At 40.8% G+C, this 22217-nt stretch overlaps 6 protein-coding genes across 10 annotated transcripts; 5 read left to right on the plus strand and 1 right to left on the minus strand.

Moving 5' to 3' along the window:
* Window positions 1–607: 607 nt before the first annotated feature.
* Window positions 608–2510, plus strand: LOC103333292 (3-ketoacyl-CoA synthase 5-like). Its single transcript, XM_089052611.1, has 2 exons — window positions 608–1869; window positions 1959–2510. The coding sequence occupies exons 1-2, from the start codon at window positions 871–873 to the stop codon at window positions 2442–2444; spliced, it is 1485 nt and encodes a 494-aa protein (XP_088908737.1). The 5' UTR covers window positions 608–870; the 3' UTR covers window positions 2445–2510.
* A 1770-nt stretch (window positions 2511–4280) lies between these two features.
* On the plus strand, window positions 4281–7183 carry SBT1.3 (subtilase 1.3). The gene has a single exon (XM_008236109.2). It carries the CDS (start codon window positions 4453–4455, stop codon window positions 6976–6978), a length of 2526 nt encoding a protein of 841 aa, XP_008234331.1. The 5' UTR covers window positions 4281–4452; the 3' UTR covers window positions 6979–7183.
* An 889-nt stretch (window positions 7184–8072) lies between these two features.
* On the plus strand, window positions 8073–9826 carry AHG1 (Protein phosphatase 2C family protein). Its single transcript, XM_008236108.2, has 4 exons — window positions 8073–8677; window positions 8777–9163; window positions 9239–9311; window positions 9418–9826. The coding sequence occupies exons 1-4, from the start codon at window positions 8138–8140 to the stop codon at window positions 9750–9752; spliced, it is 1335 nt and encodes a 444-aa protein (XP_008234330.2). The 5' UTR covers window positions 8073–8137; the 3' UTR covers window positions 9753–9826.
* A 530-nt stretch (window positions 9827–10356) lies between these two features.
* LOC103333289 (glycosylinositol phosphorylceramide mannosyl transferase 1-like) lies at window positions 10357–13880 on the plus strand. Of its 4 annotated transcripts, none has more exons than XM_089053583.1 (5): window positions 10357–10782; window positions 10871–11270; window positions 11369–11532; window positions 11633–11703; window positions 12849–13880. In XM_089053583.1, exons 1-5 carry the CDS (start codon window positions 10499–10501, stop codon window positions 13058–13060), a joined length of 1131 nt encoding a protein of 376 aa, XP_088909709.1. In that variant the 5' UTR covers window positions 10357–10498; the 3' UTR covers window positions 13061–13880. The 4 variants fall into 4 exon arrangements, with proteins under 4 accessions (XP_088909709.1, XP_088909711.1, XP_088909710.1 ...); XM_089053585.1 differs by lacking the exon at window positions 12849–13880 and adding an exon at window positions 12757–12840 and having other exon boundaries at window positions 10358–10782; XM_089053584.1 differs by lacking the exon at window positions 12849–13880 and adding an exon at window positions 12539–12736 and having other exon boundaries at window positions 10358–10782.
* A 2284-nt stretch (window positions 13881–16164) lies between these two features.
* Window positions 16165–18486, plus strand: LOC103333288 (Protein kinase superfamily protein). The gene is given in 2 exon segments (XM_008236106.2): window positions 16165–17518; window positions 17520–18486. Coding segments are annotated over 2 exon segments (1935 nt in total). The 5' UTR covers window positions 16165–16384; the 3' UTR covers window positions 18321–18486.
* A 1836-nt stretch (window positions 18487–20322) lies between these two features.
* Window positions 20323–21997, minus strand: LOC103333287 (transcription factor bHLH36-like). 2 transcript variants are annotated; one of them, XM_008236105.2, is made up of 3 exons: window positions 21513–21997; window positions 20868–21245; window positions 20323–20744 (listed from the first exon to the last, which is right to left on the minus strand). In XM_008236105.2, exons 1-3 carry the CDS (start codon window positions 21804–21806, stop codon window positions 20652–20654), a joined length of 765 nt encoding a protein of 254 aa, XP_008234327.2. In that variant the 5' UTR covers window positions 21807–21997; the 3' UTR covers window positions 20323–20651. The 2 variants fall into 2 exon arrangements, with proteins under 2 accessions (XP_008234327.2, XP_008234326.2); XM_008236104.2 differs by having other exon boundaries at window positions 20868–21248.
* Between the last annotated feature and the right edge of the window lie 220 nt (window positions 21998–22217).

Below are 22217 nucleotides of genomic sequence, written 5' to 3' on the forward strand. Positions count from 1 at the left end.
AAAGCACTTTATATGCAAAGCAAATGATTGGGAAGACAAGAATTCCAAAACAAGCACGGCAATCTGGCCTGCTAAATTTAGCAGGCCAGCCCATAAATCCTGGGCATTAGCATGTCTTTTGTGGATCCTATCATGGGTTAAAGCACATAAGCTTCAGATAAGGGCCCAACTCACTGACCTGCTAATTCTGTCAACCAAAGAGAGGGCAAAGAAGCTTGATGCAACAAGGCCTAGCATATCCCAAGCAGCACACGCTGACCCACAATTTTGAAAATATATATTTAAAATAGTATCTGCGACAACTCCAATGTCCGAGAGCAAAAGGTGATGTGATAAGTCGAACTTCGGCCCTCACGAGAGCATCGTATAGATTATAAATGCCAAAAAGTGATGTACCACAAGTAGCAATGCCATGCCAGCTTACCTTTTATAATACATAATACAAGAAAGATAGCATCCATCGTTCATGTCATGTTTCAGCATTTTGCTGTCTCAAGCCCTCACCCCATTGACCGTTCAATTGTTTTAGTTTTAACAAATAATGACATATATGATATGAGGTAGCCATTCTTCTTCATAAAATCTTGAAATTAATTATGTTTGCATTTTCCTGACACATGGTGAAAGAACACTTTGACTAAACCACCACCAGCACCACCATAAAGGATGGTCATTGAAACTGTTTTCTGCAATACAATGAGACTCACCTGCCAACTGCAATTCGCTCTCGCTATCCAAGACCCTCATTACTTGCACTGTCCCTCCATTTATAAGCTTCTGCAGCTATAGACTCATTAACATCAACCTCGTCTCCACTACCAACCAAATCTCTCTCTCTCTCTCTCTCTCTCTCTCTCTCTCTCTCTCCCCATGGAACCTCCTTCTAAGCAATCCCATGATCCTCTGCTGCTCAATACCATTGAACCCGATATCCCCTCTACTCTTCTATCAAATAAGCAGCTTCATTCCGCTTTCTTGGAACTTCAAAGACTTTTGGTCCTCGTCCTAGTAGCATCAATTGAAGCCTTACTTGTCCTACAAAACAAGGAACCCATTTTCCATTTCATTTATATTTTTTGTCTTATCATTTTCTTCATCCTCAACCACTGCTTCTCCAATTCTGGTCAAGTCTATTTGGTAGACTTCTCCTGTTTGAAGCCACCAAGCTCATGCAAAGTCCCCTTCTCTACCTTTCTTGGGAATGCCTCCAAGATTGAATCTTTTGACGCTCAAAGTCTAGCTTTCATGGCCAAAGTCCTTACTTCTTCAGGACAAGGCCAAGAAACCTATCTCCCACCAGCCTTGCATCACATTCCACCAAAATCCCATCACCAAGAATCCATCAAAGAAGTTCATATGGTGCTCTTCCCCATCATGGATGACCTGTTGGCCAAAACTAAACTCTCTCCCCAAGAAATTGACATTCTGATAGTGAACTGTAGTGGTTTCTGTCCCTCTCCTTCTCTCTGCTCCATTCTCATCAACAAATACTCAATGAGAAGTGACATCAAGAGCTACAATCTCTCTGGCATGGGGTGTAGTGCAAGTGCTCTAGCCATTGATTTAGCTCAAAATCTTCTACAAGTTCACTACAAATCCTATGCCATTGTTCTTAGCACAGAAATTTTATCAACAGGTTGGTATGCAGGGCATGAGCAGCCCAAGTTGATCCTTAACTGCCTCTTCCGAATGGGCAGTGCAGCAATCTTGCTTACAAACAAAAAACAAGATATGAAGTCTTCAAAATATCAACTTTTCCGGACATTAAGAACCCAGAAAGCCTTTGATGACAGAGCTTATCTTTCAACCATACGTGAAGAGGACTCAAATGGAAAACTTGGCGTTACCATCAAGCGAGATATACTAGAGGCATGGTCTGAAATTTTGTTAATATTTCTTCAAATTTCAAAGCTCATGATATTTCCGTTAACGCATGGATATTTAATACTTTACTACAGGTGGCTGGGGAGATCCTCCGTTGGAACGTGACCGTTATCGGCTCCTCAATCTTGCCATTTTCGGAGAAATTTAGGCACGGGGTTTCAAAAATCCGTAAGAGGTTCATTGACAAGTCTGCTGAGATTTACGTGCCGAATTTCAAGAGTGCGATAGAGCATTTTTGTTTGCCGACGTCGGGGAGGCAGTTGGTTAAGGAATTGGGGAAAGGGTTGAAGCTTGGTGATGGGGAGATGGAGGCTGCTTTGATGACGTTGCACAGGTTTGGGAACCAGTCATCTTCTTCACTGTGGTATGAACTTGCATACTTGGAGGCCAAACAAAGACTGAAGAAAGGTGACAAGGTTTGGCAGCTTGGAATGGGGACTGGCCCAAAATGCACTAGCTTGGTCTGGAAATGTATAAGGCCCATAAATGATGATGAGGCCATGAAGGGCCCATGGGCCGACAGCATCCATCGGTATCCAATTGTAGCCGTTGATCAATGAATTTAAATGGTAACCGTTAATCATCATGATCAGAAAGCCATTGATGATGCCCCACCCAACCCAAAATGGTAAAGTTCGTGGATCTTTTTTCTTGTCGTGTTTTATGGAGCAAAGATGCGACGTATATAATACTAACATCTTTGCACGTGTTTTTATGCATGAAAAAGATTTTTTAAAAATATTTTATTTTATTTAAGAATTAAAAAAGATAATAGGTAGTTGTGTTTTATAAAAAGAGAATTCATTATCTGATTTTTCTTTTAATTTTAATTTTTTAATATAAAAATGTGTGAATTCATCATATTATTCTTATTTAATTAATAATTTTAATTTTTAATATTTATATTAACTAATAATATTTTTTAGTATTTTGAATGTTTCATCATTCCATACTAGTATTTTTCTTTTCCCCTCGAAAAACAAAAAAAATTGTTAGCCTTGAATGCTGGAAGAAGAGAGTTTAATGTAGACGTTGAGAGCAGTAAATATGGTGCAAATATTTTACATTTTTAGCAGGGTACACATACGTGACCTGTTAACCTTTTTTTCACCTCGTAAAAACCAAATATAGGTCGCCACTGAAACCTGCAATTTTACCGCTGCCACTGCAATACTGGCGGTGATAATAAGAAGAAATTAATGTCTTACACGGTTTAGGGTAATGAGTTTGGTAGGAGGAAGATGAAGCTATTAACCGCTGACCAAAATGGTCAATTATTATCAGCAATTATCAGTTTAGGCAGCTAAAACCAACGCTAGATATTATATTATACATCCTAAATCTAAACCTACTTAATTTTTGTAGCATTTACTGGTACCATAAACCATGCCATTGCCATGGCTGCCAAAACCACCACCACCGCCGCCATCTCTATAGTTAAGATCACCGTCCAAAACACCCAAGTGGGTGGGGGTGGCTGAGGTTGCCGTATGTGGTTTCCAAAATATCCTCTCCACTGTATTTAATTACGTACAAAAAAAATAATATAAAGGTGGGCATTTTTCTGACCCCTATGTGTGTATTTACTGTTCTCACATAAAGGAGAATTTAATGTCTCTTTTTTCATTTGATATGGACTTGTGAGCTGTCATACTTGCTCGCCATCCATCCTCATCTTCTATCCCAACCAACAATAATTGAATTTTATCTGCAACAAATAGATATACTCTCTTTTTTTCTCTTTTCTACTACTCTGATATCTACGCAATAACATGCACATTATATAGTTACATTATCACCAAACTAATCATATCATAGTTATACTGAGACTGATCAAATTAGATGTTAGTTCTGCTCAGCATAATTTGGTAAGATTCTGCAATGTCTTGGAAATTTGAGTTTGACAGGAAAGGAAAAGTTGAGAATAAAGCCGTGCCTTGTTTGAAAACAAAACCATGAATTTCTTTCATTTTCCCAAGTAGGATTGTAGGCAATAGCTTTGCGGAAAGGCAATAGTTTGACTTTATATCACCTACATTACCAGGCTTAACTAGCTTGCTTTGAAAAAAAAAATCATTCGCAGATGATATGCAGCATCAATATTGATCCAGAATTGGCCGTTTGTTTTTTTCACATACCAATTGCAGAGAAAACTCAGATCATGAGTCTACCAGCATCTTGTGACCGTTGTAGAACTGGATGGATGACCATATCTTAGTACACAAACAGCCCTACCACTATTAAAGGAGTTTCTGTACAACTCATTTCTCACTCTTACCTAGTGAAGCTGCCTCATAATATTCTAAGCCCTTTTGATCACCACCACTGGATGGCAGTGTAGCTTTTGCAGACTAAGACCCCTTTCATAAAATGAAGATCAGAGACTAAATTATAATGTTTTCTGGTATAATTTAGTGTTCATAAAAGAAATATATGATTTACATTGGTTTAATTATTAACTCTCTTTTTTTTTATTACGATCGAAATGAATTTGCCTTGTACCATGACAAGTGACAAGTTGACAACCACTAGCCAGCTCTTCAAAATCTACTCGCCCATTGTGCATTCATGAAACAACCAACCATCTTTATTGCCTGCACAAGATGCCACAACAGTAAAGGCCTCTCCCTTCTCTCTGATATTTCAAGCCTCCAAATTCCATTTTCATCATCCTCCTCACTCCCCACTCTACTGTTTCTTCCTTACTTCATTCTTCAAGGAAGAACAGTTCTTCTTCCTTGCCTGATGAAAATGGCTCATCAAAAACCAGTCAAATGGCTGGTTTTGATACTAACAAACTGCCTGTTCTTCAGCATTGCCTTCTCTGCCAAAACCCAATTTGCACACAAGACTTACATTGTCCAAATGGACAAGTCAGCCAAGCCAGAATCTTTCACCAATCATCTAGACTGGTACTCGTCTAAAGTAAACTCAATTGTCTTCAAACCAGAAAATGAAGAAGATGGAGGTCATAATCAAGAGAGGGTAATTTACGCTTACCAGAATGCTTTTCATGGAGTTGCTGCTCGGTTGAGCGAAGAAGAGGCTGAGCGGCTACAGGAGCAAGATGGAGTCTTGGCTATTTTCCCAGACACAAAGTACCAACTCCACACTACAAGGAGCCCTCTGTTCCTTGGGCTTGAACCACATGACAGCACCACCAATGTATGGTCTCAAAGAGTCACTGACCATGATGTCATAGTGGGTGTGCTTGACACAGGGGTCTGGCCTGAGAGCCAGAGCTTCAACGACACCGGCATGTCGCCGGTGCCGGCTCGCTGGAAAGGAGCTTGTGAAACTGGCCGAGGCTTCTCCAAACACAACTGCAACAAAAAAATTGTGGGAGCAAGAATCTTCTACCAAGGTTATGAAGCTGCCACAGGGAAGATCAATGAGCAAACGGAGTTTAAATCACCTAGAGATCAAGATGGGCATGGAACACACACTGCAGCTACTGTTGCTGGCTCTCCAGTTCGCGGTGCTAATCTTCTTGGCTATGCTCATGGGACAGCCAGAGGAATGGCACCTGGTGCGAGAATTGCAGCTTATAAAGTTTGTTGGGTTGGTGGTTGCTTCAGCTCTGATATTCTATCAGCAGTTGATAAAGCTGTGGCTGATGGGGTCAATGTGTTGTCTATTTCTTTGGGTGGTGGAGTGTCAGCTTATTACAGGGACAGTTTGTCCATAGCTGCTTTTGGGGCTATGGAGATGGGGGTTTTCGTGTCGTGCTCAGCTGGAAATGGAGGACCAGACCCTGTTAGCCTCACCAATGTGTCCCCTTGGATAACCACAGTTGGTGCTAGCACCATGGACAGAGATTTCCCATCTACTGTTAAGCTTGGAAATGGCAGAACTGTGACTGGGGTTTCACTCTACAAAGGCACAATGATGCTGTCAACAAATAAGCAATACCCTGTTGTGTACATGGGCAATAATTCAACAAGCCCTGATCCAAGCTCATTGTGTTTGGAGGGAACTTTGGATCGGCGTGTTGTTGCTGGGAAAATTGTGATTTGTGACCGAGGGATTAGCCCCAGAGTGCAGAAGGGACAGGTGGTGAAAGATGCAGGAGGAGTAGGCATGATTTTGGCAAACACAGCTGCAAATGGAGAGGAACTTGTTGCAGATTGTCACCTTGTTCCAGCAGTAGCTGTAGGAGAAACTGAAGCAAAAGCAATAAAGCATTATGCTTTAACAAGTCCAAGAGCCACTGCAACTCTGGCATTTCTTGGGACGAGAACTGGGGTTAGGCCATCTCCAGTTGTGGCAGCATTTTCATCCAGAGGACCCAACTTTGTGAGCCTTGAAATTCTCAAGCCGGATGTGGTGGCTCCAGGGGTCAACATTCTTGCTGCTTGGACTGGAGCATTAGGTCCTTCAAGCTTGCCAACAGATCACCGCAGAGTGAAGTTCAATATATTGTCCGGGACTTCAATGTCATGCCCTCATGTGAGCGGCATTGCTGCTTTGCTCAAGGCTAGGCACCCCGAATGGAGCCCCGCAGCAATAAAATCTGCCTTGATGACAACTGCATATGTTCATGACAACACGCATAAGCCTCTGCAAGATGCCTCAGCGGCTGAGGCTTCGACGCCATATGATCACGGCGCCGGGCACATAAACCCAAGGAAAGCTCTTGACCCAGGTTTGGTTTATGACATTGAGGCTCAGGATTATCTTGAATTTCTATGTACACAAAGGCTAACCCCAATGCAGCTCAAAGTTTTCACCAAGTATTCAAACAGAAGCTGCAAGCACTCTCTGGCCAGCCCAGGGGACTTGAACTATCCAGCAATCTCTGTTGTGTTCCCAGAGAGAACCAATGTTTCTCTTTTGACCCTTCACAGAACAGTCACTAATGTTGGCCCTCCGGTGTCGAATTACCATGCCATAGTTTCACCATTCAAAGGTGCTTATGTTAAAGTGGAGCCACGGACCCTGAAGTTCACCAGAGCCAATCAAAAGCTGTCTTATAAAATCACCTTCACTACAAAATCTCGGCAAGCAACTCCTGAGTTTGGAGGGTTGGTGTGGAAGGATGGAGTGCACAGAGTGAGAAGCCCAATTGTTATCGTGTGGCTGCCTCCACTGTGAATCTTTCACTGGATTTTTTTTTTTCCCGACATGAATGAATCTGAATGTTTTAGTGCTTTTGAATAAACAAATTTTGTGTAAAAGGGCCAAGAAGTTCACTCATCTGTTGCTCTTCTAGTGCAAGTGATCAAATTTAGAACACGAGCAGAACAATCATGTGTAATGCAATGTCGAATTCGTATGCAAATTCAATCGTTGTGGTTCAGAACTAGATTATAATATAAGTTCATAGTTGCTCAATTCGCATATAATTTGAGAATGCAGAGCACATGTTTTCTGCAGTTAGTAGAGTTCTAGTCATTTTGCAGCCACAATGAATAAATATCTTAGTTGCTCAATCTCTTAAAGTAGTTAATCTTTCTGGCTGCTCATGTCTTGAGAAGTTTCCAGAGATTTCAGTTATTATGGAGGAGCTACAAGCGCTTGATTTAGAAGTTTCCAAAGATCTGCCCTCGTCAATTAATAATCTTACGGGCTTGTTACTTCGAACCTAGAAAATTGCAGAAAACTTAAAGAGCCTTCCAAGCAGTATTCATTTGAAATCTCTTCAAATCTCAAAGGCTGCCAAAACCTGGAGTAGTTTCCAGATGTTTCAGAGATTATGGAGGAACTATTAGGCCTGTATTTAGATGGGACTGCAATTAAAGAAGTGTCCACGCCATAGAATTCTTGTTATGGATCCTCCTGTAACACTTTCGGCTAATCAATAATACACCCATTTTATATGGGCCATATACATTTCCAACTACACCAGCGCAGTTTGGCCCAGTCAAAGCTGCCTCTTCTTCACACTTTTCTTTTTATTTTTCACAGTAAAAAAAAATATTTAAGAAATTTAAGATTATCTATGTCACTCAGTGCCACAAAAGAATGACGTGGACATAACTGGTCACTGACATCGACGGTTGCAGCAAGAGCAAGAAGGCCCCACGTAGTGGCTTCATGGCTCATGCAGAGCATTCTCGTGTCGCTTCCCAACCTTGGTCTCCTTCCACGAGTCACCAACTTCCTCCTTACAGGACCTTCACCTTCACGTTTCTCTCGTCATTCCCCTCATCCCTATCTTTATATCTTCTCTCTGAGTCTCTCCAGTCCAGACCTCTCTCTCACACCATAATCAAGCAACTAGCTACTGGGTAGGTAGCTGGCTAGCAGTGATATGACAAGGCAGCGAGCTGAGCTTGTTTCGTCCAAGATAGTGCTGAGGAAGGAGTGGGAGTTTGACACACCGGAGCAATGCCGACAGCGCCGTCGCAGGAGAATCGAGATCAGGCGGGCACGGTGGTCCTACTCCGACCACTACTACCTCCCTGTACGCCATGATCAGAACAATTCAGACGACCATGAGCAGACTTGTCTGTTATCTGATTATGTACAACGGAGGCAAAATAATAATATCAATCTGAATTTTGAGGAGGAGGAGGATGGGACGGAGGCAGTGGAGACAACTGATGACCATCATGTGGTGGTGCTGCGGCCAGCTGTACTGGTTCCGCGCTATTGGCTTCATCATAATCCGATGCCGGAGTTTGGAACCATTTCGCTGACTAGGCGTCCAGATCAGATTCAGATCAGTACGGATGACTACGATACGGTGTTCTTCAAGGAGGACTTTTGTCGGCTCGATTTCGATGATGTTCCCGGCAGTGGTGGGCCTATGCATTTCTTCGCTGTCTACGATGGTCATGGACACCCTCATGTACGTCTTTTTATAAATAAAAAATCTCAAAAATAACCAATTTTCATTAATGTCATTTTATGATGTGATTAACTGTATTAATCATGTGCTGACTTTCAGGTCTCCGCGCTTTGCAAACAACAGATGCACGAATTCGTAGCAGAGGAGCTAAGGCGCGTGTTCTACGCGGCAGGGGGTGCCAATGGTGATGAAAACTTGAGCTTGGGTTCTTCGCAGGAGGAAGAGGCGAAGTGGCCTGTTCTGGTACGGACGGCCCTAGAGAGGAGCTTCGAGAGGATGCACCGCCTGGCCCAGGAGGCCTGCTCTTGTGGGAACATCGGGCACACGTGCGGGTGCAAGCCGAATATCAACGCGCTGCCCGTTGCGGGGTCCACTGCTGTCGTGGCCATTTTGACAGCCCAGCATATTGTGATTGCCAACTCTGGTTCCACACACGCCGTTCTTGGCCGCGGCGGGAGTCCTTTCCCACTGTCCCATGATCACAAGGTTCATTTTGTAACACAAATTGCCTCCAGTTAATTCACATCAACAAAATTTACATCTTACTTTAATTGGTCGCAGCGTGAAAGGTTATTCTATCACAATGGCGTGCGTGTATATGGAATTCTCAACATGTTTCATTATCCGAGTCCAGGTAAGTAAATCTTCCAATATTTGATAACTAGGATTGAATACTCACAGTATCGCGACCATTAGTTGATGCTAATTATTTGATTAATTGATTGGAAATTAATGAACAGGTGATGAGCGCCACATTTTGAAACCAGTGGTGACATTGGAACCTGAGATTTCCATCATAAAAAGAGCAGCAGAGCGAGACGAGTGCTTGATCTTGGCGAACGACGGTATTTGGGATGTGATGTCGGATGACATGGCTTGCAGGGTGGCTTGCAGGTGTCTTAGAGATGACGGCCATACTAGTCCTATTGCTGCTGTAGTTGATTCTCATATAAACGGCCCTGTGCTTGTATCTTCTAAAAGCCACCTAGCAGCTTCGCTGCTCTGCCGCCTCGCATTTGCTCGTGGAAGCCTTGACGATATGAGTGTCATGGTTGTCGATTTGAAAAGTGGCTAGTTGAAGAATAGAAGCAAAAGAATATGTGGGAATTTATAATTGTATTATTATTTTCATCATGAAGGGTTACATTAATTGGGAGAATAATTGTGGTTGTTCAATTGGACAAGCGATTTCTTTTTAAACCAAATGTTTACTGAAATGCTTGAATGTTCTCTAATATAACGGAAAATGTGATGGAAGGTTAAAATAGCAAAATAACATAGCCAGGAGGGAGCCTAAATTTTATAAGGTTTCAAGATTCGGGTATTTACATGAAATCTAACTTATAATTGACGTGAAATGTGACTCATAATTGATAGATAAAGTATGTTATTGGTCAATCGTTAGACATTACAATTTTACAATTTTTTACAGTTGATGCATGTAATGTAAAGTCGTTGATGCATGTAAAGTCTACGATGTATTTGAATGTTTGTAATTTTCAATTGTTGATTTTCTTATCCAAGTCCATATTTTTCCTTGTTTGGGCTGTAGTCCAAAAGAGCTGAGCCATCTAGCAAGAGAATTCCAACATGACTCCAGTTGGAGCCCAACTCATACCTGAAACGCACCGTTTGTCGCCAAATACACTCTCGTTTCTGACATTCTGACACGTAGCATTCTCCCAACTGGAAAGTCCAGCCGGGGGAGTGGACAAGTGCTCAACTGTCTTGGGTCTTCCCTCTGCACGCATCACGATGACCATCTCTACTCCAAACATCACGACCGTCCGAGCTTGACGACATTCAGTTGAATTCAATCCAATGTCCACGATCATTGGCATCCGCGACGCCGGGTCGACCGGTGCAATGGCGGCAGCCGACATCAACGGCGGAATCTACTCTCCGGCTAAGGAGAAAGCCGCCGCCAGAGGCGTCTACACCGGCCGCTCCCAGCTCATTCGGCGGCTCCGAAGCCTGGTCTGCGCGGCTAAGCTCAAGCTCGTTGTGTGCCTTGTCATCTTCTCCGTCGTCGTTTTGGTCACCTCCAGGCTTAGTTCTGTGATGGGTTGGGTGCCTCCCCACCCTAAACCCACCACCAGTTCTAGGTAACCAAAGCTAATTGCATTCGTAAATTCATAATTAAATTCGTAAAATTCTGAACTTATAACTAACCATAAGAGAAATAATTTTCAGAGGAGGTGGATATACGGTGCTTATGAACACATGGAAGCGAAGCGAAGCTTTGAAGCAATCAATTGGGCACTATGCGTCGTGTGGTGGCGTTGAAGCAATTCATGTGGTGTGGATGGACAGCGAACCACCCTCAGAATCTATGAAATCCCATCTCGAAAAGATGGCATTTTCAAAGTCACAAGCAGCGAAAAAACCCAACTTTAAGTTTAACATGAGCCAAGACGACGATTTGAACAATCGGTTTAAGCCAATTCAGGACCTTAGATCAGACGCCATATTCTCTGTTGATGATGATGTAATAGTCCCCTGTTCCACTTTGGATTTTGCTTTCACGGTCTGGCGATCTGCACCCAACACTATGGTTGGGTTTGTTCCTCGCATGCATTGGCTTGATAAGGAGGTTAGCATTTTTGCTCTTTTGGGTGCCTGAGTTTTTGGTTGAGCTTTGTGCTGATTGATTGTAATTTTGGTTAATCTTTGTGTTTGAATTCTAAACAGAAGAGTGGCGTAGAGAAATATACGTATGGGGGGTGGTGGTCGGTTTGGTGGATGGGCACATATAGTCTGCTTCTTCCCAAAGCTGCATTCTTTCATAGGAACTATTTGAATTTGTATACCAACAATATGCCCTCATCTATCCGTGATTATGTCACCAGGGAGAGGTATGTACATGTGTTGCCTATCTTTTCGTTTGGGTTTGGGGGCTTCATTTGTTTGTGTGCTGCTTATTATACTTAAGATTTTCTGTGCTCGATTGTGCAGAAACTGTGAAGATATTGCTATGTCATTGCTTGTAGCTAATGCCACCGGTGCTCCTCCAATTTGGGTGAAAGGTATTTTGGATTTTCTTTTCTTAACATGTATGTATGTGCAAACTACGTTGGATGAGCCTCAGGGTTTGTGTTAGTTTTCCAAATGACTATAACTAGTATAAGGTTTCACAATAGCTTGTCTTCTGCATAGTCAATACACCCTGCATCCATCAATAGCTTTGGTAGTTATTGACGGAGGCTCTTGTTGGATGTGCACTCTAGTTGACAACATTGTGCTTGGTTGAAAACAAGTTTGAGTACTCTGCTTGACAACCTTCCCCTTGTTTTCTTCCTCATTCATCAGTAAAAAAATTAAGCACCTTCACCTGTGAAGAAAGTTAGAGAGAAATGAAGTCCTTCTCAGTCAATAAGAATATGGATTTCAATACAATGAACAAAAGCTGATGCGGAGCCTTTTAAGTATTACAGAGCTTTGCATGATTGACATCCACCTCCTCTTGGCAAATAGAACAGTGAGGCTAACAACTCAGACTGTCAAAACTAACGCTAATTCACTAATTAAACCCTCCAAATAACATCCTGTATATCCGTCGGTCTGACCTGACAAGCGTGTGTCATAGAGTTTGGTTAAAGATTTATGTCATACCAATTTCTGCTTGCAGAGATCAGGACTGAAAGACCATTACCATATGTATATTAATACCTAAGTTTTTATACAATCTGTCATCAAATTAGCTGCAAAATTGGAGAGGAGGCCTATTGGTTTTAGACAAGAACCCACTAAGGTTTCTTTTTTTCTTTTTTCTTTTTTTACTCCAATAGAAAACTTTTTTTTCTAGAAGATCTTGATTCTTGAGTGCATTATAACAAGGTGCATCCTATGTATGAATTTCAGAGGCGTGTTTTGGACAAATTCCTTAATAAATGCTGTTTAGTTGTAAGTTGTAACTGCTTCTCTTTACATTTTTCCTCAATATATCTAAACTGATGATACTGATGTTAGTTTTTGGGTTCAAATGACATTTTCTGCTCAGCAAAAATGCTCAGATATTCGAATTTCAAATCCCTTTACTTAACGGCACCAACCCAACTATCGCATTTGTGTTTTTACACTATGATGGCCATCCGTTGTTGGTTCTCCTAAACTTTGTCGTTGTACTCTTTAGCTCTTGGTCGTCCTCAATCTAAGAAATTTTATCTTTAAGGCTTTTTGTTGGAAAATTTTCATGCTGAAGCGGGGGCCACGAACTGTGCAGGGAAGACATATGAGATTGGATCATCTGGAATGAGCAGCATGAAAAGGCACAGCAAGAGGAGGAACAAGTGCCTCAACGATTTCATCTCCCTATTCGGAAGAATGCCGCTTGTATCAACCAACGTTAAGGCTGTAGACACGAGGCTTGAATGGTTCTGGTAACTTGAGTTGTATGTATAATTTGCTTTCCCCGCCTGTAGTTTAGTGTCTGTATAGACTGTCGGGACATGGTACCTACAAGGACGTAATCTCTAACTCTGATATGGACATGACATTGCTCCACAACCAGAATCCACAATCCAGAATGTTTGTTTGATGAGCCAGCACTCTCTTTGTTGACCCTCCCATCAAAATGCTATACAGAACACAGAACACAGATTGGGGTAGAAGTTCAATTGTTTTTGCTTGTTCATCATTTATCTTCTATAGTGGATCAGTCAAATTTAGGTGTAAGAGGTTGGGCACGAGTGCATTTAATAAACAATTATTAGTGTAAATTAATGGGGTGGGGTGGTTGGAAACTTGGAGAGGAGGTCCATCAGTATTGTTAAGAGGTCGGCGCTAGGGCTACATTGCTTATGGAGGAGGCCCGGCTTTTATTAATGGGCTTGTAATTTTCTCAAGATATGCAAAGAGAAGTATACAAGCAAGCAAACCTCTCATGTGATGTGATCAAATTCTAAACGAGCTACACCCTATCTCATTCAATTCATCACAAGGACCAGGTTAAAGCCCATTCTTCTGATCATTATTGATTCTTTGCACGTGTGATCATCTCGTCAACAGTCAACATCGTTGACTGGGTGAAGACGATGCCCAGCTAGCCACGTGGATTATTTTGTGTGTGTGTGCGCGCGCTGGTTATCATGTGTGCTCTTTTGTTTTCAGGCAGTGACAGGTCGGTTGTTGTCGGCCACCACGTTGTATAATACTTTTCTTTTACATTTACTATTTAATATTTATTTTCTTGGATTTACCCTTACCGGCTTGTTTGTATTTTGTGAAACGAATTTCCTCTGCACCTGCTGTAGGACACTACGACAGAGCGAATAATACAAGTTGGAACTCTAAAATTCCACACGTGGAATCTCATAATTACGTTGGAAAAGTCTACATTATGTTTGACTTTGATACAATGTAACCAACTTTTTCTCGGCATATGATGTGACAGCCTATCACTTCATTTTTCATTCATTCTTTTTTTTTCTCTTTAAATTAAATATGATGGAAAATTCTTCAAATATGAAAATACAAATTCCCCCCTTATATCAATTTATCTTTCATTAAAAAATTTAAAAAAAAACCGTTTTATTGTTCATTTCTCTCTATTTATCCAATTGAAGAGCTTAGTGAATAAATGTGAAAAGAAAATAAAAAGGAATAAAAGGATTATGTTTAACTTAAGAAACCAAAAAACTTGCACGTGCAAACAGAAAATATAAATGAATGGATAGATTTGGGTGAGGTGAGGTGAGTAGCAATCCACGTTTATTTTCCTGGTTTTCCCATTTTTGACCTGAGAACAAAAAGTCTAGAAAAGGATTAATAAAGGAATAATAAAAGAATAAAAATTTATCAAGCTGAGCTCTCCTCCTGGCCCCTCGATATCGTATCATTAGGAAAAATAAAATAAAAATCCAAGTAAATTTAGCATCAACAAGGAAGGTGAAAGATAATTTTTATTATTTCTTCCCTTAATCTAAGTTAGTTTTCTTAATTTTAAAAAGTAAACTAAAATATTAGTTCATTTGCTAACCTTCATGAAATTTGGGTTAAATAGTATTTACTGAGTAATGAACAGAGATATTTAGGAGAATGTATTCAATTTAGATTTTAATAGATTGTAAAATTAAAAATGCTGAGTATTTAAGCAAGCATCATATGAGAAATGAGCTACAACGGCAGCCTGTAAGATGAAAAGTCAAACCTAACAAAAGAAAGAAACCAGAGACTTTGGCAGTGGGTTGTTTGGGCCGAGGTGTGCGTGACACAATCACACAATCACTAGGGTGTGATTTTTATTTTTTTATTGTTCGTTAATTAAAAATTCAATTGCCACACATCTTAAAAAAAGAAAAGAAAATGTTAATAGTAGGGCGTTTCCTAGAAGAAAACCAAAATAGGAAAATGACATGCTTCCATTTTATTTCTTTATTTATTTTTTCTTTTTCCGGGGCTTTTCAACGTCTATTTTTTTTTTTTGCGTTTCTTTCACGATAAAAACATGTTTACTGTAAAAGACCTAATAGTGTAGATAAAAGCATGCTTATAGCAAAAGACCTACTAGTGTAGTAATTTGGAGCAATTACTTTTTCAAACAATGTCCTAAGTTCGAGTCATAGCATGATTATCAAATGAGCCCAGCTATTAATCCTCCTCCTTTTTTAATACAAAAAATAGTCTGAACTACGAGAAAGTCGAACTTGGGTGCAGAGTGGGGAGCACATCCACTATAATCAATTTGATTAAGCCCATGAATGACAACATAATAACATCACTTGCTTCTTAAATTCTCTTATGTGATGATTCGAAATAAATCCTAATTATGCGTTCTTTTTTCTTCTTTTCTTTTTTGTAGAAAGTCTCAACCTTTTCCTTTTCCCATGCATGATGCATTATTGTTTGAGATGAAAGTAACCGCACTTGAATAACGATGATGAGGCATATAGGAAAAAAAAACATTAATCAACGTTCTAGGATGTGCATGTTAAAGTTGATTTTTCCAATACAATTTATCTGGTTTACACATTATGATAATCAGTCAACTATAAGATTCACTTCAGTCAATTTAAAGAATTAGATTCAAATACATAATCCATCATCTTCTAATTTGACATAATCTATATCTTCAATCTTCCTATAATATTTTATTTTAAACGGAATACACGAATCCATTATTTTATTTTTGCCAGAAGGAATCAATGATTCTCTCATCATAATTAGATATGGCATCGGCATTGCGAGTGTCTGTTAAAATTATTATTTTGCCACAAATTAGTAGGAAAACGCAAATTTACAGAAAAATAAAATGAGAAACACTATACAAGAGAAACTCAACGGTGCGCAGGCGCCAAATACGCAGCAAGGTAAAACGTAAAAAGTGACAAGTGACGACAGCGTAAGAAAAAAAGAACGGTAAAAGGAAAATAAATTTTATATATATATACACACACATATAAATAAAATAAAATAAAATAAAAAACGTATAAAAAAAAAAGCGAAATTGGCCAATACCCTAAAAAAACAAGGAAAGCGCCACCTAAACAAAACACACAAAAAATAGGAAAAAGGAAACACATCATCACAATCCAATCCAGTGATTCACGGCACAAATACAGAGACGAACAGCCCAACAACTCAAAAGACTAACACAAAACTCCCACTTTCTTCTTCTTCCTCCTCCCTCCCAACTGCCACTAAATTGTCTCAAGATTCACTGTTAGCAATTCAGAAAGTTTCAATCTTTACGTCGTTTTGGTGCTCAAGATGCGCCAAATCCCTCAATCCCCATCCCCCGCAGCTCCCCAACCCCAACCCCTCGGCACCAGTCACCTCCTTCAACCTTTCGCCGCCTCCTCGGCCGCCGCCTTTTCGCTTCTCCTCTTCCTTGTAGTTTGCTGTCGCAAGATCACCCGGAAGCGAACCGCCCCGGAATCCGACTCCAAGCCTCCCCACCGCCTCTCCTACTCCGTCCTCCGCCGCGCCACCGATTCTTTCTCCCCGGAGCGCCGCCTCGGCCAAGGCGGCTTCGGCTCCGTCTTCTTCGGTACTCTCCCCCACACCCGCCAAGATGTCGCTGTCAAGGTCATGGACTCTGGCTCGCTCCAGGGCGAGCGCGAGTTCCAGAACGAGCTCTTGTTGGCCTCCAAGCTCGACTCGCCGCTCGTCGTTTCCGTCCTCGGATTCTCCTCCGACCCCAAACGACGCCGTATGCTGCTGGTGTACGAGTTTATGAGTAACGGGAATTTGCAGGATGCTCTCTTGCATCGGAAGTGCCCTGAATTGATGGACTGGAGAAAAAGGTTCTCGATTGCTGTTGATATAGCCAAAGGGTTGAGGTATCTGCATGGGTTGGACCCGCCTGTTATTCATGGTGATGTGAAGCCCAGTAATGTTCTGCTGGACCGCAACTTCTCGGTCAAGATTGCCGATTTTGGGCTTGCCAGGTTGAAATCGGAGAGTCAGGTAGTGATTGATGTGTGCAAGATGAATAATGGGGTAGAGGGGAAGAAGGAGGAGCTGGAGACTAATGGTGGATGTGATTATGGGTCTGTGGTTGAGGAAACTGAGAGTGTGGCAACTACTGGGTTTGAGGAGTTCAATGTCGGTGTTGATCAGTCGCCGGAGAATCTAGCAAAGCTTCCAATTTCGCCGGAGACGTCGGTGACGCCACCGTCTCCGGTGTCCCCAGAAGGAGATTTTGATAAGGGTAGTTTGGATGACGGAGGGAAACAGAGAGTGAATAAAGATTGGTGGTGGAGACAGGACAGTGGGGGTGTCAAGGACTATGTGATGGAGTGGATTGGAAAAGAGATTGGGAATGATAGGCCCATTGGAACCACAGCTTCGTCCAGCAGTGAAATGGTTGAGAATTGCGAGAAGAAGAAGAAGAAGAAGAAGGGAGGATAGTAAGAGATTGGAGTGGTGGATATCAATGGACGAGGAAAAGATTGCAAAAAATTCGAACAAGGAGAAGAGAAGGCCTGCGAGGGAATGGTGGAAGGAGGAGTATTGTGATGAACTTGCAAAGAAGAAGAAGAAAAAGAAGGACAAGAAGCAACCAAAAGGAATGAGCTTTGATGAGAATGAGGATCACTATTGGCCGGACGACGAAGAATTGTTTGTGGAGAGTAAGAAGAAGAAGAAGAGTAGGAGCAAGAGTTGGGGCAGTATGAGTAGTATTGATTGGTGGTTGGATGGAATGAGACGAAATAATAGTCATGATTCTGGGGAAATTCCCAAGAGTGGTGGCATTAGTAGTACTCCGAGCATGAGAGGGACAGTGTGTTATGTTGCCCCTGAATATGGTTATGGTGGTGATCCTTCTGAGAAGTGTGATGTTTATAGTTTTGGGGTCTTATTATTGGTTGTTATAGCCGGAAGGCGGCCACTGCAGGTAACCAATTCGCCTCTATCCGAGTTCCAAAAGGCGAATTTGTTGTCGTGGGCTCGCCATCTTGCCCGTGCAGGGAAGCTTGTTGATCTTGTAGATAGGTCCATTCATTCTTTGGATCGAGAAGAAGCGATCCTTTGCATCACTGTGGCATTGGTTTGCTTGCAAAAGGTGCCTTCTCGCCGGCCCTCAATGAAAGAGGTTGTGGGGATGCTGACGGGTGAGTTGGAACCACCCAAACTACCGCCTGAATTAACCACTTCAGCTAAGTCACGCTTCCCATTTAAGTCCCATACAAAGGTCCGGTGAGTTTGTAATGTATGATATTGTTTTTTCATTAACAGTAGGTGGTATACTGCTACAGATCATTACTATGATGGATGATTTGGGTATTGAAAGGAAGGAAAAGGAATAGTTTTCATTTGTATTAACTGACTAATGAATTTAGATGATTGGAATTTCTTTCATTTGCTCATCTCTTTACTGGTATGGTATGGCCTACAAATCCGAAAGATTTTTCATCTTCGTATGTTTGTAATCATAATTGGAGGTAAAGATGAAAACATTGTCAGTTTGTCATATTCCTCTGGCACTGACTTTCAGGAATTCCACGTTTGCTTTTTTGGAGTGGTCCATTCTCTTAGCGATAAGGCAAGCTTACTCATTTGAATAAGTTTTGTAGAAGTTGAATCCGAGCAACTTGCATAATGAAGTTCTTTTAGTTGACCCCTCTTGCCTGAAAGAAAAAGAAAAGGGGAAAAAGAGAGCAACTTTCTTTTCATCATTTGAAAATTTTGGGCAGGGTAGTTGTTCATTCTTGTCTGTAGCTTCGTCGAAGTTGACTATGCCTTTTACTTTCTTTTTTCACTTTGGTAATGGTAGAGAGGGAAAAAAACACATTCATATAAACCAGGTTTGGAAAAGGGTGATACAAATTTAAACATGGACGACGTTTGCATATAAATTGTGCTGTGATGATGCCACCACTATGTAGTTTGGCCATGTTTATAAGATGATTCAGTAAATAGGTATTTTTCCTGGGCAGCTCGATCAGTTGTGCAGAAAAGGGCATGACACTGGTGCACTTTATTCCCAAATTCTTAATATGAACTTGGTAATCAACAAACAAGCTCATCCCACATTATCATTTATCTTATGTGAGCTTGGTCATACTTGCGAGATCTGGCTGCTGCAAGCGAAAGTGATAAACTCAGTTGTGCTAGTAATAACATAAGCTGGTATGATTGAGCTTTGTTGTTACCATGCGCACATGAAGACAAATCCTTGCAATATAATTTCTTAGTATTCTTCTCAAAAAGCCTTGGGAGAAAAATTGATGCTTGCATTTTACATTGCTGACTAGTTTCTGTCATTGTGGAAGAAAAGTAATGTTTTAGTGATCTAACTTATTTGTATTTTGCCAGTAACCTCGATTTTGTGGGTGATTTTTGAATTAGTGGTCAGATTAAGAGTTAAATGTGGGGGGAATAATATATATATATGATGCTGCTGCCATCGCCTCTGTTTTTTTATCCTCCAAAATAACGCAGCTGCTGCTATAATAGTTGGTAATGATTACGAGAGAACAAAAAAAAAAACAGAGTAGCCACGGCTTAGGCCCAAGGTTTGCAATGGCTCCTTTTAGTCTCCGAGCCCAGTCTGTACTTTTATTTTAAACATCTCACAGATCGCCTTTTGGCGTGGCTAAAAAGCACACACGACATGTCGCTGAAGCTGTCCACTATATGGCATATTCCTACTATAATTTATAATTAATTATAGGAGGGAGACGACGAAAGCATGATAATCCTGCACTGCACATGTGATGTGCGTGTGCCTTCAAGAAACAAGATGAGACGTAAACTGCTACTAACTATACCGATTGAAAAAGCAAAAATTTACCATTTGACATTAAAAAAAAAGACTCATAGAAAAAAGAAAAAGAAGAAGCAGAAATATTGGAACAAATGCATATCATTTACTATTTGTTTCGGATTGAAGCCTCAAGAGGCAGCACTTCCTCTGCTCTCAACTTGGTGTTAATATCTACAATAGAAACCATAACAGAATACACATTGACATCATGAACTATAATATGTACTTTTCAGGCGTACCAATGAGTATATAAATGATCAGACGAGAACCATATATATTTGATTAACGTTGGTCCATATAAGTCATATAAAAGTCTATATATATATATATGCTTCCCCGCATATAAATAAACGACATCATCTTCCTAAACTGCACAAAATTAATGCCAGTTCAATTCATGACTTCAACTGCACAAGGATCCCATGGAGGATGAAAAAAGAAGAAAAAGAAGAATCAATTTAACTGACCAACTCCTTTCTCAAAAACTATGGAAGGCACAACAGTTTATATCCTGCACGAAATTAAGCTCAATTAGAGAAGTTGTACATAAACTGAGAGATTTGGCATTCCCTCCTTTCCTTTATCTTACAGAAACATTTGGGAAGGCTTCACAAAATCAGCAAACACTTAACCTAATTTCACAAGGGAAATTGTAACTAAGAAGCCACTCTTGAGAGTCATTAAACCAAGTTCAATACTAGCTATAATAACAAGAAATAAGATCGAGGCAGCATACTCCACGCGAATGAATATACTAAAATTAATTTACTCGGATATACATCTGGATGAAAATGGAGACACTAGTTCGGCTAGTTTCTGCTCCAGGCCAGAAAGATCAATACTTTCAAGATCATTTACCTGAGAAGAAAATTTTGATTATATGCAGGAAAACCGATCAATGTTGGAAACTCCAAACATACATACACAAACCCTAAACCTAAACATATCAATAAATTATTAGGAGTTTAGAGGACGACGAACCTCGCACTGGATAGTATGAAGAAGTCTGTCATTTCCTTTGGAGGAAACACAGCTAACAACAGCAAGCCCTTGTTCAAGCAGCACTTCCAGAACCCTTGAGATAGAGAAGGATAAGGATAAGCCATCTTTTGTAGATCTGAAGCCCCTAGAACTGATCACGATTTGCACTCCACCACAACATGGGTGGACCGTCAAACAGCTTGGCGAACGCCCATCTGAGCTTCCAGTAGTAGCCCCATGGTCAGTGCCAGTGGTGCTAATTATATTGGAACATTTCATCAATTCAGCTCTCTTGGCATCTAATCTCTTGATCCTACTCTGAAGGTGTTTTATATAGTTCACAGCCTCGTTCATGTGGTCAGATATCGAACGCTTTCCCTGCTTAATTTCCCAACCAATACATAATTAACCCTAGTCATATTCTTGCAGCTAGCCATGAGAGAGATGCTAGAGGAATTGATGTCAAATCTCAAATGGTATTCATATAATTGTACGAAACCACGATGTTGGATGTAAAAAATTAAAGCAATTTTTACAAAGAATAAATTCCAAAAAGAAAAAAATCATATTGGTTCTGAAGGACCTTGGTACATATAGTCCACTCGCACAAAGATCATTAATACAGGAGATGGCAGGGTGCTTCACCTTGATAAATTCAAGAGGAAGTAGGGATCTGAGTGAGGCATGTAGGGTACCCATTTCTTGCCTTCTTTGTCTTTCGTTTTCCCTATGCATCATCATCTTCTTCTTCTTGTTGTGATCATTCGAATTGTGATCAATCATGTCATAGTTGAAAGCAGCTACTAATTTCCGCCGGCGGCTTTTCCCTGTGCTAATGGCATGTCCAAGAATCCGATCTTCTGAAATTGTGTGCTTTTGGGGAGGATTAGATGAAGTCTGGAAGACCAGCTTCTTGCCTTGGTGTAAAGGAAACATCATATATTGCACAAGTTGAGAATTATTGAACAGCTAGCTTCAGCCTTCTCTCTAAATTGGGTATGGAGGATTAATATAAAGAAGTAGATATGATCAATCTTTGATGGGCCTAAGATCCCAAAGATTCCTTCAAGTTTGACATCTCTCTTCAGATACAAGATGACTGATGACTGTACGGGGGAGAGAGAGAGAGAGAGAGAGAGAGAGAGAGAGAGAGAGTGAGTGACCTCACCGGCCACTTTAAAAGTTTTTTTTTTTTAATATGCCCGTTTCGTTTGCCCTGTTCCTATGTACGAATGTTAACAGCATTCGCATTAGGTGGTGGATTACATACCTAAATAAATTGTCCATTTAATAATTGTATGGAATCAGTATATATTGATGAGTGATGATTGTTTCTTGATTCTTTTAATT

The sequence above is a fragment of the Prunus mume genome, linkage group LG5 (assembly GCF_029339155.1).
Source record: "Prunus mume cultivar Tortuosa linkage group LG5, ASM2933915v1, whole genome shotgun sequence".
Taxonomy (NCBI): domain Eukaryota; kingdom Viridiplantae; phylum Streptophyta; class Magnoliopsida; order Rosales; family Rosaceae; genus Prunus; species Prunus mume.

Bases quoted from the DNA above. Each gene is read 5' to 3' on its own strand.
- LOC103333287 (XM_008236104.2), bottom strand. From the start codon at position 21,806: ATGATGTTTCCTTTACACCAAGGCAAGAAGCTGGTCTTCCAGACTTCA. The intron at 21,249-21,512 runs GTGAAGCACCCT...TGGGAAATTAAG, and splicing joins TTCCTCTTGAATTTATCAAG to CAGGGAAAGCGTTCGATATC. The intron at 20,745-20,867 runs GTTCGTCGTCCT...TTTTCTTCTCAG, and splicing joins TTCATACTATCCAGTGCGAG to GTAAATGATCTTGAAAGTAT.
- SBT1.3 (XM_008236109.2), top strand. From the start codon at position 4,453: ATGAAACAACCAACCATCTTTATTGCCTGCACAAGATGCCACAACAGT.
- LOC103333289 (XM_089053583.1), top strand. From the start codon at position 10,499: ATGTCCACGATCATTGGCATCCGCGACGCCGGGTCGACCGGTGCAATG. The intron at 10,783-10,870 runs GTAACCAAAGCT...AATAATTTTCAG, and splicing joins AAACCCACCACCAGTTCTAG to AGGAGGTGGATATACGGTGC. The intron at 11,533-11,632 runs GTATGTACATGT...TCGATTGTGCAG, and splicing joins GATTATGTCACCAGGGAGAG to AAACTGTGAAGATATTGCTA.
- LOC103333292 (XM_089052611.1), top strand. From the start codon at position 871: ATGGAACCTCCTTCTAAGCAATCCCATGATCCTCTGCTGCTCAATACC. The intron at 1,870-1,958 runs GCATGGTCTGAA...ACTTTACTACAG, and splicing joins TCAAGCGAGATATACTAGAG to GTGGCTGGGGAGATCCTCCG.
- AHG1 (XM_008236108.2), top strand. From the start codon at position 8,138: ATGACAAGGCAGCGAGCTGAGCTTGTTTCGTCCAAGATAGTGCTGAGG. The intron at 9,164-9,238 runs GTTCATTTTGTA...AATTGGTCGCAG, and splicing joins CACTGTCCCATGATCACAAG to CGTGAAAGGTTATTCTATCA. The intron at 9,312-9,417 runs GTAAGTAAATCT...ATTAATGAACAG, and splicing joins GTTTCATTATCCGAGTCCAG to GTGATGAGCGCCACATTTTG.